The sequence below is a fragment of the Lepidochelys olivacea genome (genome assembly GCF_965140295.1).
Source record: "Lepidochelys olivacea isolate rLepOli2 genome assembly, chromosome: 25".
In the NCBI taxonomy this organism is placed as follows: Eukaryota; Metazoa; Chordata; order Testudines; family Cheloniidae; genus Lepidochelys; species Lepidochelys olivacea.
In genome coordinates, this window is record NC_140435.1 from 15,059,956 (window position 1) to 15,077,521 (window position 17,566).

At 58.1% G+C, this 17,566-nt stretch overlaps 1 protein-coding gene across 3 annotated transcripts in view; it reads left to right on the top strand.

The window, feature by feature from the left end:
* Positions 1-1,560: 1,560 nt before the first annotated feature.
* MIDN (midnolin) overlaps positions 1,561-17,566 on the top strand; it is a 31,803-nt gene continuing 15,797 nt past the window's right edge. Inside the window, exons 1-4 of one of the 3 annotated variants that reach the window (XM_084614406.1) lie at positions 1,561-1,912; positions 5,177-5,402; positions 6,890-6,977; positions 7,267-7,329. In XM_084614406.1, the coding sequence (XP_084470532.1) occupies positions 5,185-5,402; positions 6,890-6,977; positions 7,267-7,329 (369 nt within the window). In that variant the 5' untranslated portion in view covers positions 1,561-1,912; positions 5,177-5,184. Of the gene's footprint in view, positions 1,913-4,667; positions 5,012-5,176; positions 5,403-6,889; positions 6,978-7,266; positions 7,330-17,566 lie in introns of those variants that run through there. The other 2 variants (XM_084614407.1, XM_084614405.1) reach the window with 2 other exon arrangements.

The window sequence follows — 17,566 nt, forward strand, 5'->3', positions numbered from 1 at the left end:
GTGTAATTCAATACGACTTACATTAGCACAGGATGTTAGATTCTTCAGCCTTAAATATATTTCACAATCTGATTTGCTTTCCCCTAGTGCTGCGGTTTGTTTACTTTTGCATTTCACTTAGGGCATCATAAAGCCAGGCTAGTCAGTTTCATGTTTGTTTCTAGTCAGTTTCACTTTCTGGGTCACCTGCACTAGGGCTAGGTGATTGTTTGGGGCAATGCTACTTTCTCCTAGCTTCTGCCAGCTAGTGCTCCAGAATCTGGGCCTTTATTAAAATAAAAATAACAAGTCCCTAGCCCTTATGGTTACAGAGAAAACTCTTCAATACAAGAACTGCGTGTAACCCAGATGGAGATGTCTCCTGAGTCCTAGGAGAAGGGTGGACTACCTCATGCCATCCCAAGGGGCATGAGCCCTGAAATCTGACAGTGACCATTTCCAGGGCAAGGCTGTGAACTATTTCACAGCTGATCACTGCCAAAAAGAGGGTGGGGGCACACTGTGAAGCTCTATGCCTCCTTCAGCAAGGAGATGAGTGGGTGAGGCCTCTGAAAGTGCCAGCCCCTGTCTGTTCCCCAAAGCTGCAGCGGGTCTCAGGTCGTAGGGCATAGACGTGTGTGTGGGCTTTGATCTAACACCTGCTTTGCTTTATTAGCCAGACCAAACGTAGCAACACTTCTACTGGCCTTAGAGCCAGGAAAGGTCTTTTTTCCCCTGCCCTAGCTGAGCTGACTGTCCCTTTAAAGGTAAGTTATGATGAGAAAGCGGGAAACTGAAAGAGCTGTAGCAGGGTTCTCATCCCACGGCCGTGGGCTGCTTGCAGCCCAATCCGCACACAGCTGCGGCCGGCCTCTGTGACCTCCTCAGGGCCATACAGGTCATATGTATATATATAATATAGTGCAGGGGTTACTACATGGGGGGGGGGGTCGCAAGCTGTCAACTTCCACCCCAAACCCCGCTCTGCCCTCACCATTTATAATGGTGTTAAATGTATCAAAAAGTGTTTTTAATTTATTGGGGGGGGGGGTCGGACTCAGAGGCTTGCTGCGTGAAAGGGGTCACCAGTACAAAAGTTTGAGAACCATTGAGATAGTGTGTGGATGCCTATTCGGCTCATAATGGTAAACAGGTTGAGAACCCCTGGCTGTGGGATGGGCCTCTTTTAAGGCACTGAGCCGGGAGACCCCTGGTCAGCTCCTACCTCTGCCACTCTGTGCCTGTGAGACCACAGGCAAGTCACTTCCCCGCTCTGTGCCTCAGTTTCCCCTGATCCTCCTTCGTCTCTATTCAGCTGATACACGTTTCAGGGCGAATCCTCTCCGCTCGGTTTATGTACAGCGCCTAGCACCGGGGCCCGCCGGCCGCCCCTGCGGCGTGGGTAGCAAGGAGGCGAGCTGCGAGCCAGCAGCGGCGGCGCTTTACTGGAAGGCGGAACGGGGAACCGCAGGGGCCGCGCGGGTTGTGAAAGAGTTACTGGAGAGGGGCTGGCGCGCTCCGGCGCTGCGGGGCAGGTGTGGGAGTTGCGTCACCTCCAAGCTCACTGCTGACTCGGCAAGGCTGGGAGGCTTTCCGAGGCTGGCTGCTGCTCCTCGCTCGGGCTCCACCCAGGCGAGAGTGCGCGCAGGGGGGAGAGGAATAAAACTTCTCCAGCGCCTCCCCAACGCTAAAGACTAAGGCTGCCCTCCCCCAGAGCGGCGTCAAAAGCCCGAGACCTAGGCTGGGAAGGGAGCTGGATTTTCCCCTTGTTGTGCGAGCTCTGGACTAGCCCCGGATTTATTTGCCTTGGGGGACGATTCGGAGCCGGATTGGATCACGTGCTTTACCGGGATATAGTTTCTTTTTGGGGGCCCGAGCCGTTCCGGCTGCGCGCAGTGTAAAGGAGGCGAAGGGGAAGGATTCGCTGGACCTGGTAAGTCAGTTTGTGCTCTCCCTGGGGGGACAGGATTTCAAGGCTCTCTCTAGAAAGGGGGTTTGATTTCTACCAAGCCAGCGACTGAGGAAGCTCCCCGAGGAACCCGGCTAGGCACCACACAAGATTCCGGCTGGTTTCTTTTTTGCTCTTTTAAAGACAACTCACAAAAATCCATTTTTTTTTAACGTGGGTCTCAGTGCCTTTTAAGGAATGGGGGCGGATTGTAGGGGAGAGCTTCGCTGGGTCCGATTCTGACCTCTCTGCCGATATAGATCCACTTGAGCTGCTCCTGGTTCACACCACAGTCTGATCTGCATCTATCGACTCCTTGGCGAATTAAACTGAGGATGAAAACTCCCTTGCCCCATTCTGGGGAAACCTTCCAGGAATCCTACAACGGCCAGATCCTATTTGTAATCGTTTCTTAGGGCTCCCCCCTCTCAAAAAAAAAAAGTTTATTTCTGATTTCAACGAAACCGGAGCCAGCCTGAGTCGATTGGACTTACTTTTCGTTGGCAGTTCTGCTTTAATCGAACAAGGCATATGTCATTGAGAGACTTGGCAGGGTTGGGTGGTCTTGTTTTTTAAAGTTTCCTGACAAAGCCCTGAGAGAGTTTGTAGGTGATTTTTTTTTTTAAATCTAGTTTCAAATCCAGTGCCTCGGGGAGAATGGGAGACACCCTGTGTGGAAGAAAGAGATCAGAGACTAGTCACGAGGGGGTGACTCCAGCTCTTGGGGGGGCTCTCGTGTGGCTTGGTTTTGTTTAACATCAGAAATAAATCCTGTCTCCTTCCCAGACTAGGACAGGAGTTAAGGCTACTTATTTCAGGCCGGATATTTCAAGTGCTCAGCACCCACCCGGGGGAGGGGGGCACGTTTCCCAGCAATTCGGCTCCCTTGTGTGATCTTTTATGACCCCCATTGTCCAGAAGAACCCAGCCGGCTGCCCTCAGGTGCCAGAAAGGGCTTAAGGTGCGCTCCTTGCAACGTTTCTGGCCCTACACGCGGATCTGGCTGGCTCACTAACCTCCCCCTCGGTAGCCAGGCTGTTTACACACAGGATCTAATCGGGCTTAGGCGATTTTTGGTGCCAACGCCCGTCTTAACCGCCAAAGGAGCAGCTTGCCAGGTATCTTTGCGTTTATGTCGGGTGGCGCTGGGAGTGTGTGTGTTTCTAAGTGGCTCGACCGTTCCCGTCTGCACAGAGGACACACTATTCCCATTGCACTGACTGTCCCTGTGGGTTTCCCACACTCCAGGCCGGCTCGCCCGGCAGAGGGCGCCCTTGCTTTGCTGACTCATTCTGCAGCGTCTCTGGCTGCTGCTAATACCCCCCCCTATAACACCGAGCCATACCTCCGGCCTTTAGGGGGAAGCGGGGGGGCCCGAAATCTAACCCGGCCCTTGTCCCCAGAAAACCCTGAAGTTGCCTGGAACCGGAATTTGCCCAAGGAGGATTGCATCTGAGTCTGGGGTTTGCTCAGTCCGCATCTGGATTTTGTAACATTTGGATGTTTCCCCATCGCCCGGCCCCCTCACGTCGGTGTCTGTCTGTCTGTCTGTCTTAACTTGTTCTCTCCGTGACCTCAGCTCACTCCGGCTTATGCGAAAGCCGCTGCAAAGTGCGTCCACGTTTCCCCCCAGCTCCTAGCCGGACTGGGTCAGCCCCGGGGGGGGGGAGGTGTGTATAGACGTCCCCAGAGCTCCCGCCCGGCTTGAGGACAAGGGTAACCCTCTTTCCCAGTCAGGCCTCCGCGGCAAAGCGGGGCTTTTTACACCCCCGGCCCGCGTTCACCCCACCGCCGCAGCTCAGCCATTGTTTGGCATAAGCTGCACCCTTGGCGTGTTCTGCCGCGACCACCTTCCTCCGAGTTATCTCCGGGGGTGGGGGGGCGAAGGATTTCCTTCCATCTTGTAAATACCCTCCCCGCGCCTTAGAACAATGGCTGGGCTGCGCAGGCTCGGGTCATTCCTCGCCTTTCCCGAGCAGCCCCCGCAGAGACAAGGAAGAAGCAGCTGCAAGGTGCAATCGCTCTGTGTGGGTGGGGGGCGTCTCGTCCCACGCCGGGACGGAGACCAGCCCGCAGACCTGGCCTCTGAGCGCGCGTGTAAATCTCCCCCCCCCCCTTTCCCAAGCCCAGGGAGCAGCTGAGTCGAGGCTTCTCTGCGTAGCCCTTTGTTGTGAAGCTAATATATTATGAATGGCTTTTTTAAAAAGGGGGGGGCTGGCTTGGAGAGGGAGGGGGCGAGGAATCTAGCCAGGCACCAGCCAACCCTCCTGTTTCCAGTGGGTCAGGATCTGCTAGGCAAAGGCGTAGGGGGAGGGGAGGGGAGGGGAGGGGAGGGGGGGAAGTGGGGTGGCTGGGGTGGGGGGGGAGAGGTCTGAAAGGGAGGGTGGAGTCAGCCTTCCACGTGGGGGAGCACCGGGCCGGCTGCGATTGGCCCCGGGTTGCCTGTCTCAACGTTCGGAGCGCCCGGATTGGCTGGAGGCTGCGCCAAGGACTAAGAAGTGAATGAGGGGGGAAATAAGCGCCGCCCCCCTATAGAACGTTGATACATTATAACTTTTTGTGTGTGTGTGTTGGTACCGTGTGTGTGTGTGCGCGCGCGCGCGCGTGTGTGTTACTTTCACACCGCGACACCGGCGGAGCTCGGAGCGGCGGCTGCCGGGTTCAGCCCCAGCGGGGGGGATTCAGGAAGGAAAAAGCTTCTTCTGCCCCCCCCCACTTCTCCTCCCGCACCCCCCCCCACCACGGAGGCAGCACCCTCTCCTTCACACACAGCGAGCCCTCCCTGCCAGCAGCGTCTCCCGGCGAGATCCGCGTCCTCAGGAGGCATCCGAGGAGGGGGAAGGGAAATTCCCCATGGGAGAGTGACGTGGGGGGGGTTTAAGGTTTTGAGGGAGGTTTAAATAGGGGCAGACTGCTGTGTTGTTCAGGGAGAGCTGGTCCCCTTCCCTCCCGCACCAAGTCCCCTCTAGAACCCCGCGCGAGGAAGACCTGGAAGGACCACGCGGATCCGGAGTGACCCTTGGATATTAAACCGGAGCGAGGGAGGACTCGGGAAGGCGATCCCACCCCGGCTGGTGTGTGTGTGTGAGTGTGTGTGAGTGTGAGAATCTGTGCGCGCAGCAGAACCAGGCGCTCTGGTCGCTCCTTTGTTCCCTTCCACTTCCTTTTTTGGTCCCCCAAACCTCCCCCCCCCCGCGACCTTGATTCCCCCTGCCACACCAACCGCTCCTCCCTGCCCGCCCCCCCCAGGTCACCGAATGGACCAGCAGCCCAGCGCCAGGAGCTGCAGCCGGGGTGCCCCAGCCTGCGAGGCCGTCCCGAACGAGCCCTCCATGAATCTGTACATCAACACCACCACCGGGACCCGTTATGAGCTCTCCGTCCCCGTGGAAGAGACGGTGGAAGGACTGAAGCGGAGACTGTCACAGAGGCTTAAAGTGCCCAAGGAAAGGCTGGCGCTGTTACATAAAGAAAGGTAGGTCTGGCAGCCCCCCACCCCGCCTTGGCTAAACTACCCCACGAGGGACCCAACTCAGGGGCTCCCCAGTCTGTGTCGGGGGGGGGGCAAGCAAGGATCCCCCCCTCCCCGCCGCCCCTTGGTGCTTTGGCTTCTTTAAAGTGACTGGCAGAGGAGGGTTTACTCTTCGCCTCCATTGCAGAGCCCTGGCTCCTGCCACCCCCCCCCCCCCCGGGTGTATGTGTGTGGCCCCATTTCTCAGCCTCCTGCACTGAATGGGATGTGTCGGCTCCCCGAGCACGGCTGGGCTGAGCGGGGTCCCGGGGAAGCTTCTGCGATACGGACCCTGGACCTAAAATGGAGCCTCTCCGTGGGCTTTGATCCCACAAAACTTTCCCCTGGCGCTGTGTGTGTGTGCGGGGCCCCCTCCTGGCTGCACCCCGCTCGGTCGCCGCCTTGCACCGAGTCACGAGTGAGTGCGCGGCGCGGTGCCCTTTGTTCTAAAGGTTGAACCGAGGTGGGATCCCAGAGGCGGCCTTTTCTCGGCACGACGCGGCCCCCCCCCCTTTTCCAAAACCCCAAATGCAGCCGAGGGCAGGGACGGGGATGGGGGAGCTCTGGGGGAGCTGAATTCTGGCGTGTCAGGGCTGGGAGGTGGGACAGTCCTTTGTTTAACAGGAGCCAGGTTTGCTGCAGATCCGAGACTGGTCAATGCTTAAGGTGCGGGGGGGGGGCTTTCTGTGGGATATTTTGGCACCCCCCCTTCCCCTCCAGCCCCCTCCAAACAGTAGCCAAAATGGAGAAAGGAACCTCCGAGACTAAAATGAGGGGGCTTTTGCTCTTGATTGGCTCCCCCTGGCTGGAGCAGCTGCGTTGAGTGAATTAAGCACCCGAGCCTGTTGTCTAATTGAGGGGGGTGGCTGTGTGTGGTGGGGGTGGGGGAGAGAGCCTTTGCATCTATGATTACAGTACTTGAAAAAAGAAAGGGGGGGCGGGTGTTAGTTCCCCCCCCATGCTACCCTCCTCCCCAAACTGGTCAACGTTTCCTCTTCTCCCTGCCCCCCACCCCCAGTCATCTGAATTCTGCCTGTCCTATGGGGAAGGTTTTGTTAGACACAAAAGCTACAGACACTGCACGAGTTAGTGCCAATGGCTGCTTGACTGATTACTGCAGCATCATTCCCTGCCTCCTGCCCCTCGGAAAGAATGTTTACATGATAAACTGGAGGGGGAGAGACACAGACACAATTGGACGTTGTGGGGGCAGGGGCTGGAATGAGATTCAGGGGGTAAAGATAACTGGGGGGGGCATTGTGTTAAATGGAAATGAAAACCCCACCGCTGAACCTGTATCTCCCCCCCGGCCTAGGCCGTTCAGATTCCAGGGAGCTAAGGAGGGTACCCGGGTTGGGTTCTAAAGCAAACCAGGCCCCCTTCCGTTAACTGTCCCTTTTTGCTCGAAGTCTGATGTCCTTCTCTCGGTCTATGTCTTTTCCCTTCTGCAGTCGTCTCAGTTCTGGAAAGCTGCAGGATTTGGGGGTCGTGGAAGGAAGCAAACTGACGCTTGTCCCCACAGTGGAAGCTGGCTTGATGGTAAATGGCCTTTTTATTCTCCCCCCCACCCCCAACACACACACACTCGTCTCATCTATTATTAAAGGACTAGAATGTGATCTGGCTCAGCAGAATCGATGCCACTTCCTCCGACACAAACCCTTTTGTCCTGGGGGGGGGGGGGGGTTGTCGCTGGCACTGGGAACGCCAGCAAGTTGAATATTTCATTGGTTGCTCGGTAGCTCGGTGTATAAATAGTGAAAGTGACCTGCAATCCACCCCCTTGCCACACGCGCGCACACACCCCCTTTTTTATTTTTTCTTTCAGTCTCAGGCATCCAGACCAGAACAGTCGGTGATGCAGGCTCTGGAAAGCTTAACTGAAACTCAGGTGAGATGCCGAAATATTGGTGCGTTGACATGGGCAAAGATTTCTCTGCAGGGGGCTTGTATTTGACCTCCTCCCCCCACAGCTTCCTGGATGTACTGAAAGCTAGAGATTTCGCAACAGAGAAACCTAGAGGCCTGTATCTGTGGTGAAGGGATTTGTTACTGTACTGCGAAAAGGCCATGATCCAAATCAGGGCCCTGCTGAGCCAGGCCCTGCACAAACACTTGGGGAGAGACAGTCCCTGCCCTGAAGAGTTCAGCCTAAATCAGGGGTTCCTAACCTGCAGCCCAATCAGCACCCAGCTGCGACCCACGTGACATCCTCAGGGGCCATACAGGTCATGTGTGTGTATATATTGTGTGGATGCGGCCCACATACCACACAGAGAGCTGCAGGTGCGGCCCACAATGGTAAATAGGTTGAGAACCCCTGGCCTAAACAGTCAGTGGGAGGGGAAACCGAGGCAAAGGACAGTGAAGGGTCTAGGCCAAGGTCCTGACCTCAAGGTGCGATGTGGGGGTCCCCATTCTCGACACAGCGGGTGTATTTTGGGACTGATTTTCCCCATCCCCCAATTTAAAGACAAAAGCAGGATTCCTACCCTAACAGTTGCCTTTCCTGCGTGAGGGAAGACGGCCTCTTGCTATTGTTTGCAGAATCAGGCGGGAGGGGGGAGGAGGGCCTGTGTATATGCGGATCCTACCAGGACACAGCTTTGTGTTGGAGGTTTGCCCCTTCAGATCATAAGAAGGTGGTGGCGGCGGGGGGGGCTCTTCTCCCAGGGCCTGAGCGGCCCTTCCGGAAAACCGGCTGCAGCAGCTTTCGAATGTCTGCACCGTGGTCTTGAGCTTATGGCTGGGGAGGGGGCAGGAGGTGTCTCTGGGTTAGGATCACTGGCTGCGCTCCCAAAGGCGAGAGGTTGCTAATCAGACAAAGAGGGGGAGGGTGTCTTTTTTTTTTTTTTTTTCCCCTTCTTCTTCTCCCTACCCCTGGCTTGCGCTTCAAGGAAACCCTCCCATTGCTGGGTGACCCTCTGATGTGTGTCTGGGGGGAGGTGGGGAGGGAAGGAAATGGCAGACTGCAGCTGGGTGTGGAATTCACCTCTTCACCTCCCTCTGGCTTTAAAGTTGAGCAGCTCCTGCTTCTTTGTTTTCGGTCTCTTTTTAAAAACAAACAAACAAAAAACCTCTCTCCTTCCTCCCTGGCTAGCACTTGAGTTTATTTTTAAAAGACTTTTTAAGTCCCTAGTTTAATTCTGAGCCACCAGCATAGTGCTGGGGGCCACTTTCCATCCCCCAAGCTCTGGGCAAACACATGCTAATGCCCAGCCCTGCTTGGTACCTTTTTAAATGCTCTCCTCTGGATCTGAGTAGGTGGGAAAAACACACGAGGCCGGCTGCAGGGCTTCCTTGCAGCCCTGCCTGTCAGGACTCTGCTGCTGGGCACCTAGTGCTTTTCTAGGACCAGGCCCCTGGAAGGGTGGCGGAGCCACCGAGCCCCTCCATGCACTGTGCAGCGCAGCTCTCCCTCAAGTCACCTTGGAGCGAGGAATGGCCTTGGCAACCTGGATGCTCTTGGCCCTCCCGCAGGCAACCTTGACTCTGTACGGCCCATTAACGCGCTGCTCGCTGAGCTGCAAAGCCAGCTGGGTGCTTCTGGGGTTGGAGGGTTCCCTGACTTCCTGCAGTGGCAACAGAGCACCCCATCCCCTGCGCTCGGATGTGGCTTCCCTGTGACTCTAGCCAGTGAACTCCTGGGTTCTGGCAAAGGGCTGTAGGCCGTCTGCTACGTGGCTTTTGGGCAAGAGTGTTTTTCTGGGTTGGCATGGGGCATTGGTGAAACGCTAGTGGCACCGTGGTTTGTTCTGGCAGAAGGCTTTGGGTCCCAGTTCCTCAGCTTGGTTTGGTGTCTGGTCAGTTGAGACCTTCCCCGTCCACCCCTCACCTGTCTCGGGGATAGTCTCAGAATTGTCCCCCCTTTCAGGGTGGGGGCCGAGCACACGGGGCGTGAGACGCTCCCTGTTAGCATTCTATGGAGAGCTGTTACTCCAGTTGCAGCCTGGGTAGGAGCCCAGAGCAGCATAGGAATCTCCCTGCACAATGCCTCTTTCTAGGCCTGGGAGGGGCAGAGGGCAGGAATCCTCCTGGGTCGGGCTAAGATTCCTGGCTGGGGCTTGCTGTCTCATGCCCTGGGAGGGTGGGCAGGGGCAGAGCCGGCAAAGAGGCTGGGGCGGGGTCCTCCTGCGTTGTTGGTGTGTGCGTGCGTTGTCTCATCTTGAAAACTTGTGTGATCGCCCAGCCAACATGGTAATGGGGGAGTGGTGGCTGCTTTAAGGAAGGGGTGGGGGGAAGCTGGCCGACCTGCCCAGAGCAGGGCTGGCTTTGATTACCGTGCTTGTGTCTGCAGGATGGAGTCTGGTGCATTCCAGGCCTCGCAGCGAAAGGGTTTATTCCTCCTTTGTGGCTTGTTGGTAGCAGACCGCCAGAAGTGTGGGGGGGTGGTGGTGAGGGGGTTAGAAGGTAGCTCCTTAGAGGCGCTGAATTGCAGAGATGTAGGCTCCCCTGGGTCAGTCTGTGTCCCATGCACCTTGGATGCAAAGTTCAGGTCCCCAGTCGAAGCTTCACTCCCCCACCCTCGCACCCCCTTCCCTTTCTCTCTCACAGAAGCTGGAGCCGGAAAAGGCCTCACATACCTCTAGTCTCTGTTCCCTACTGCAGTGAAACGAGTGGGACGCCAAGGCTGGGAAGTGGTGACCCCCCCTCCATGCCCCCCCTAGGTTTGTTGACAGGATCTCTGCCTCAGGAAGCCTTCTCTGAGCACAGAGGCATAGCCAGCACCTGGGGGCGGGGGACAGGAAACCACGCCTCTCATTCATGCTTCTCGCCTTGGTTCTGCCTGCGTAGGGCTCTCGGAGCACAGCAGATCTCCCTGCTATTAGACTTCCTCTGGGGGGTGGGGGAGAAAATGCCATCTAAGCCTTCCCCTCGGTACCTTAAGGAAATGACTACCGGGCAGGAGGCGTGGTGCTTACCCCAAGCTAGGGGCTGGATTCCCATGGCACTGCTGATGTCCTGGTAGCTGCCGATAAACTTCCTGCCAAAGCTCATTGCAACATTCAAGGGGTCGGATGATGTCTCTTTCCCAGGGGGGCTGCCCTCCTGCTCAGCAGAGCTGCTGGGGGGGTGGAGGGGTATTGCGCCTTGTCCAGCAGCCTCAGCCATGCATGCAACCTTCTCCACCCCAGCGTAGCTGAGCCTGCCTGCCGGTCTTGGGGAAGAGGGTCCTGGTGTCTCTGGGGCGCAGGGCACCATCCCGGACCCTGCCAGAGAGGGTAGGGATCTCTGCTTCCATTGGAAGGCCCAGCAGTGCGGATCCAGGGCCTGGCTCCGGGTCTGAGGTCACTAGGTGGCTCTGCCAGGAGGAATGTTATTTCTCAATGGTGGAAGTTTTTTGTGTTTTGGTACTTCGCCCTCCCTTCCCCCCGCCTCTTTTTTTCCTTCCTCTGGATGGAAAATCCCTCAGCGGCAGTGTCTGGTGGAGTGTGGGAGCCGGCGTCAGGGTTCCAGCTGCCTGCTCCAGCTGTGTGCAGCTGGAGAGAAGGTTTTTAAGCCTATTTTGGGGGAGGGCAGGGGCTGTTTCCTTCCCCCTCCGCTTCCCCTTGGTTTGGACCGGCCTCTCTCCTCTGGCTCTGAACTGGGCTGACCCATAGCATCAAGCCTGTGTTTTGTGGGGCGCTGGGCCCTGCCCTGTGGGAAGGGGGCTCTGCCCTGCGTGGGGTGCTGTATTCGCTTGAGTAACCAGGGCAGAGGACAGTCTTGCCAATAACATGGGGGGGGGAAGGCTCTGATTTCCTGCCCCCTCCCAGCCCGCGTTAGTACCAGTCTCCTCTTGCGCTGGTATCAGGGTGCCTCCCTGCTGAGCCATCCATCCATCCACTCGCACCCACCCTGTTCTCATCCCCTGCTGGGCGGTGGGGGGGGAGGCAAAGGTTACATCAGGGCAGGCGCTTGGAGAGAGGAGGGAATGCAACGTTCTGTGAGTCATCCGCATTTCTGGGAATCGGCAGGGACGCGCTCCCTGTATCTCCAGGGCTGGATTCGGAGACAGTAAATTAGATTTCCCTCCCCTGACTTGGCAACAGCCTGCAGGGTCCCTGCTGCTGGTGGTTCTCCTCTGCCCCTTCCTGGCTTCCCAAAGGATCTAGGGCAGCAGAATCCCTGGGGGAACTGGCAGGATCCCTTGGGACCGAGCACCACCATTCCCATCCTGGGTGCAGACATTCCTCTCTTACCTGAGGGGGTGGGGGGGGATATTGCCCCATCCATGAGGTGTTAACAAGGGTGCTGGTTGGACAGGGAGAGGGCCAGTGGCCTTGTTCCAATGGCCAGTGAACTCAGTGGGAGCTTTTCCATCCCTGCTGTGGGCGTTGGAGCAGGCTGGCTGGGCGGGATGTGTTTATGTTGGAGCATCCTGCTTTCTGGTGGGGGGGCGAGGACGGAGGGCCGAAGGAATGTGCCGGAGTGTGGGGGAGGGGAGCCATCCCGCCCTGCCCCTACTTGGAGGGGGGGGGACCCGGAGAGGGCGTTCATTTGGCGTCGGGGATTGGTTGGTTAGGTAACTAGCGAGCCTGGGAGGGACCGGTGCGCCACTGTTCGCAAACAGGAGCACTTGGAGGAGGAAGGGGGATGGGGTGGGGGAGAGAGGCTGGGTTAGCTCGATAGCCCCTGTCTGGGTTCAGGACTTGGGCCGGTGTCATTGAATGGAAAGGCCGGGGGGCAGGTTGTAGGGCTGGGCTGTGGGAGGGGTTGGCACTGGCTGCCAGGCTAGGAGAAAGGGGGGTGCTATGGGTTTTGGTACATGGCTAGTGAAATGTCTGGCTGTCTCCACTCCCTTCCTTGCAGGGCTGGGGCAGGGGAGAGGGGATGGGGATGGGGTGTCTCCTGCGGGGGTGTTGGAATCTGGAGCTGTTCCTTGCTAGTCTCGGTGCTACCTCTGTTTAAACCTGCTCCTCCCTCCTTGGCGTTTGCAAGAACCGGCTGACGTGTGTGATGCCGAGGCCTGGCTAACAGCCCCCCGCCCCCCCCCCCAACTCCTGGCCCTGCGCTCGGAGAGGAAGGGATTATTTTTAGTGCTGCTGGGAGCCGACAGGCGGTGAGCTCACGCTCGCTCCGGGCTCTCCGGTTTCCTTGGCTAATAACAGCCAAGGGTCAGGAAGGGGTGCGCAAGGAGGAAGGTGTGAGTCAGGCCCTCTGCCAGGAAGGAGAGGGAGCCTTGGGTGGCTGCTGACGTCAAGGGGACCTGGAGGAGTCTAGAGAGACTTGGGGACTGTCACTGAGGGTGTGGGGGGGAGGGGATGACTGGTTTAAGAGGGAGGCAGGATTGTATAATGGCTAGAGCAGGGAGCCTGGGGGACAGGACTCCTGGGTTCCCTTCTCGGCTTGGGGAGGGGTGTGTGTGTGTGGAGAGTAGTTGGGACATCTGGATTATCTGCCACTGACTCACAGGGGAGTCCTTCTCTCTCTCCACCTTGGCTTCCTCCCCCATGCCCTAGGGATGCTCATGAGGTTTCACAAGATCGTGGTCATAAATGGCTTTCAGATCTCTGATGAGAGAGCATGGACAAAACCCCTCTAAGCTTGGAGGGGGAAACGAACCCCGCTTTCTCTGAGTCCCTCTGATTTAGCCCCAAAGTCTGGCCCACCCTATATATGCTGGAAATGGTCAATATTTTGCCTGGTGGAAGCCCACAGGGGTGGGTGTAGGAATTGGCTGCTCCTCTCCACCCCCTTTCTCTTTGCACCTGAGCCGGTAAGGGGTGATCAGCAGAGGGTCTGTAGGTAGTGGGGGAGGGGAAGGCCAGTGTGCTGTGGGGCCGATACCCAGCAGTGCCTGTTTCTTTAGGGGTGAGCGAGGAAGTTGTGCGGGGGCGGCTCTCTGAGCCCCCTCCCATCTGGGGGTCCAGGCTTTTCTCCAAATGTTAATTTCCCACCTGTGAGGCTTTCCCCTCCCCGCTCCTGGAGAACAAGGGAGCAGTCTCCATTGAGACGAGAAGAGGGGTGGAGGGGATTCTGGGGTGCCCCAAAGCCTGGTTAGTTCAGAGCCCTCTCGAGATGCCTCTCTCCCGGGCAGCGATGCTCCCACACTGAAGACCCTTTGTTTGGCTGGCGGGGGCGAGCGCTGTGTGTTTGAATGGCTGGATGCTCGATTGGGGGGGGGCTGGGAGTCGTGACTGCTGGGTCTTTGATTCCGGGGGAATCTTTTGTGGCTGGAGGGAGGGGAATCGTGACTGGCGGGCCCGGGAGAGGACTCTGCTGTTAGAAAAGGGCTTAGCTGGCCCCTCTCTCCGGGAGTGTGTATGAGGCGCTCGCTGGGGTTGTGGGTTTATCGGGTGCATGTGCATTTGGGGGGGGGTCCAACCCCCCTGCGTTGGGGCACATTGAGTTTTCCCTGCACCCTGTTACAGCTGGAGAAACTGAGGGTCATGAAAGCCACAGAGGCTGGGATTAGATTGGGGATCCTCTTCCCCCCCCCCCGCCCACATCTAGGGCTCTGTGCAGGGTAGGTGGGCACACACATCCCCCCCCCCCCGGGCCAGAGGAGTGTTCCCTCCTCCCCCAGCTGTAACCTTGATGGCCGAAGTTGCAGCATCTCTTTCACGCCCACCTCTTCCTCTGCGGCCTCCATCTGATGCGCTTGGGGGTTCGCTGTTATTTTTAAGCCGCTTTTCCCACGGCTTCTCAGAACTCAGCATCTCTCTTGGATGGGGGGGAAAGGGGAGGGTCTTGGTGTGATACCGAAGCTACTGCTGGGGCCGGGGAGAAGCGGGTGTAGGGGGAGTCTCCACTGCTGGACAAGCTAGGGCTGGGGAGGAGATTGGTGCTGGGAATGGAGGTAGCTGCAGACAGCAGGGCTGGCTGGGTGCACAGCTGTCCCTGTCTCGGTGCCCCCTTGGAAGCTTGGCCTGAGAACAGAGGCCTCCCTTCCATTCTGTGGGGTGCATGAATTGCACCCCATTTGACATGCTGAGGGCAGGAGGGTCTGTCCGCCTCTCAGGTGCTTGCAGCCCAGTGCCAGCCGGCTTAGACAAATATTCATCTTCGCCAACAAAAGGCGGGGGGCGAAGTGTTTGTTCATGAATCCTCCCCTCCCTTCCCGGGACCCTCCTGAGCCAAGAAGCAGAGGGGCAGATCCTGCCCGGTCCCTTGCCCAGTGTTGGGCTGCTGCTGATTGAAAAGCCACCCCTCCCTCCGCATTAGGAGAGCGCGGGGTGCACCCGTGATCGATCCCTGCTGGGGTATCCTTCCCGTGTGTGTGTAACTAAACATCAGCACAGCCTGGCCTTCTCCCCACAACCAGGATTGTTGTGTGTGCGTCTGCCCTGCTCCCCTCCCTCTGTGCTTTTCCCCTGACTGCTGGGGGGGGGGGGAGGAGGAGCTGGAGGAGAGGCTGGAGGAATAGCACCCCCCCCTGGCCTGGCAAGCATTAAAGCCGGCCCCCCAGGCAGGTGGAATGTGAAGTGGCAGCATGGGGGGAGGGGTGTGGGCTGGGGGGCCCTGGGGCAGCACTAGCCAGCCCCTCAAGCTGGGCCTTTAATATTCTTCCCCCCCCGCCTTTTTTCCTCAGAGCAGATGGCGGGTGATTTACGCTGCCAGGCACCTCCTAGAATAAGTAATGGGGTGGGGGGGAATGGAGCCACGTTGGGATCTCTGGCCTTGTTTAGCTGTGGGGGCGGAGAGCAGCTGCTGGGGCTCTGGGGAGGGGTTTTCTTCCCCCAACCTCCCTATGATTTGGGCATCCCGTGCTTTTCATGGGAGTCCTTGCTCCCCTCTCCTCCCAGCTGCTCCATCATCTGCCACTCTCTGAGCCTGTGGGGTGGGGGGGAGATGGGGGAGGGTGACAAACTCCTCTCCCCTCCCCGTTGTAGGTGTTTTGGGGGGGGCGTGGAGGTGCTCTGCCTCGCAGTGGCCTTTTTCACTGTGTGCTCTTGCCTGAGTCACGCTGCAGAGGGGCCCACCCGCCCCCGGAGCACTGCGCTGGGGGGCGGGTGTCCTCGCCTGCCCCCTCGCTGTCCTCTAGTCACCTTCCTGAGTCGCTGCCGGTCCCTGGCCACACGCTCGCCTGGCGGGGCTGCTTCACCCTGCCTTGCTCTGCGTGACTTGGTGGCTCTGCTCCGGGGGAGGGGGCAGAAGTGCCCCCCATGCTCAGGGAAAGGCTCCCCCATCTCTTCACTTCTCTTGTCCGGCAGCGGAGCTGTGGGTATCGCAGGAGCTTCAGACTGGCTCCTGGCCCCCCTCCTCGCCCGCTCTGCACGGTTTTCCTGCCTCTCTGCCGTGGGCCGCGGTAACCTCTGTTGCGGGATCTGCACGGGCGGGGATGGGGGGCGTGAGGCTCTTCCCCCTTCTTCGCACAGAGCATGATACAGGGTTGGGGGGTGGGGGCTCCCTGAGAAAGCACTCTGTGGTCGCCCTCAGCGAGTGACACGCCACACCGGTGGTCTTGGCTGCAGAAAGGTCAGGGGTGCGTGTAGGGGGAGCTGGGAAAGGGTGACTAACGGCTCGTAGGTGACGGCTGCTGGGTGGGCAGAGCGTGAGAGCTGGCAGGGCTTCGGGGGAGCCCCGTTCAGCAAGGATCCTGTTGGCGGAGTGACTTTACCCCTGTGGGGTGGGAGGGACTGCATGGGCCTCCCACCCCAGCTGGGTCTGTATGGCCGGCCTCCCTTCTCATGCCACTGCAACGGCTCCCCAAGGTGGGGGCTCTGCGGTGACATACTCAGTGATGCCCCTCCAGCCTCCCTCTGTCTCTCTTTCCTCCCCTTCCTGGTCACCTGACTCCATGGAATCTGATCAGCGATGAGGGAGATTAATGTCTCTGGCCGCGCCCTCCCCCGGTGAGTGGTCCAAGGGTTCAGCAGATGCGTGTTTCCCTCTTTCCCCCCCAAGTGCTGACTTCTTCCCCCATCCCCAGCTCAAACGCCAGAGGCCCCTCCACTTCCTGCAGCCTTGCTCATTGGGGTGGGAAATACATCACAAGGCAACGTGGGGGGAGGAGGGGAGTGCCCCTCCTGAACTGCCGGACCTTGTTGAGGGTGCCCAGACACCAAGTGCTATGTGGGGCAGGCTGCAGTTTGATACATAGAGAGCTTGGATTTCCTCGGTCCTGCTCATGAGCCTTCAGGTTAACGAGGGCCAAGCTAGCAGGAGATTGGATAGAGCTGGGGCAAGGTGGTATATGTTGTGCTGAGCCCCAGATGGAGGAAAATTCCTGAGTGTGAAATCCACAGTGGGTTTTCCCCCTGGGCTTGGCCTTCCTGGTTAAAGGTCCCGCTGGAGATCTCCAGCTGCTGGGGGAATTCCCCTTCTTCCCAGCATCCCCCTCCGGCTGGGGCAGTGAACGAGAAAGAGATGCTGTGAAATCCCAACTACCTCTCCAGGAGTCTTCTGATAGTTCAGTGGGTACTTCTTTGCAATCCTTCTGTGGCTGTTTCCCTCTCGACTAAGTCACTGTGCAGGGATTTGGCTCCAATGCAGCCCTGGGACCCAAAGATCTAACTCAGAAATGGCCACTGAATTGTCTGGGTGTCTGTTTCTGGTCCCCCAGAGTTGATACCCCCACCATGGGTGTTGGGCCCTGGCAGTTCACGTTGACATTGGGTGTGCTTGTAGGTGCTCAGCATCTCTGGAAGACAGTCCAGTCCTGGGTGTCTTATGTGAGAGCCTCCATAACATGGGAGACCCAGATGTTTCCTTTCCCCTTTTAAAGATCTAATGTGTCATCTGCCTTTGTTTCACGGGTGTGTGAGATGGGCCCCCATGCCCAGAAACTGGGTTTATCCAGTGATTGAACAGGGCAAGTAGTCCGCTGAGGGACTGGCCCCAAGTCCTAGCCATGAAAGAAGTGTGCTTAGCCCCTTGGGCTGGAGGGATGTAGCCCCTCTGATCCTTACTTAGTGCTTTGTAGTGGGAGGTCTGGACATGCCAGCCAACTCATATTACAGCGCCTGGAAGGGCTGCTATCGCTCCAGATGGGGCGAGGAGCAGGGAAAATGGGGGTGACCCCTTAGCATTGGCTGTGACCTCCTTGGAAAGGAGGGAGTCAGGTGACTTTTCTTGGCATTGTCTCCGTCCCCTGCCACTGTCTCAGGTGCAGCGGGCTTGGCAGATGCTAGACTCGCCGGGGAAGAGAAGCCTCTTTCAGGCTATAGGGAAATGCAAATGCACAGCTGTGCAAATGAAAAGGG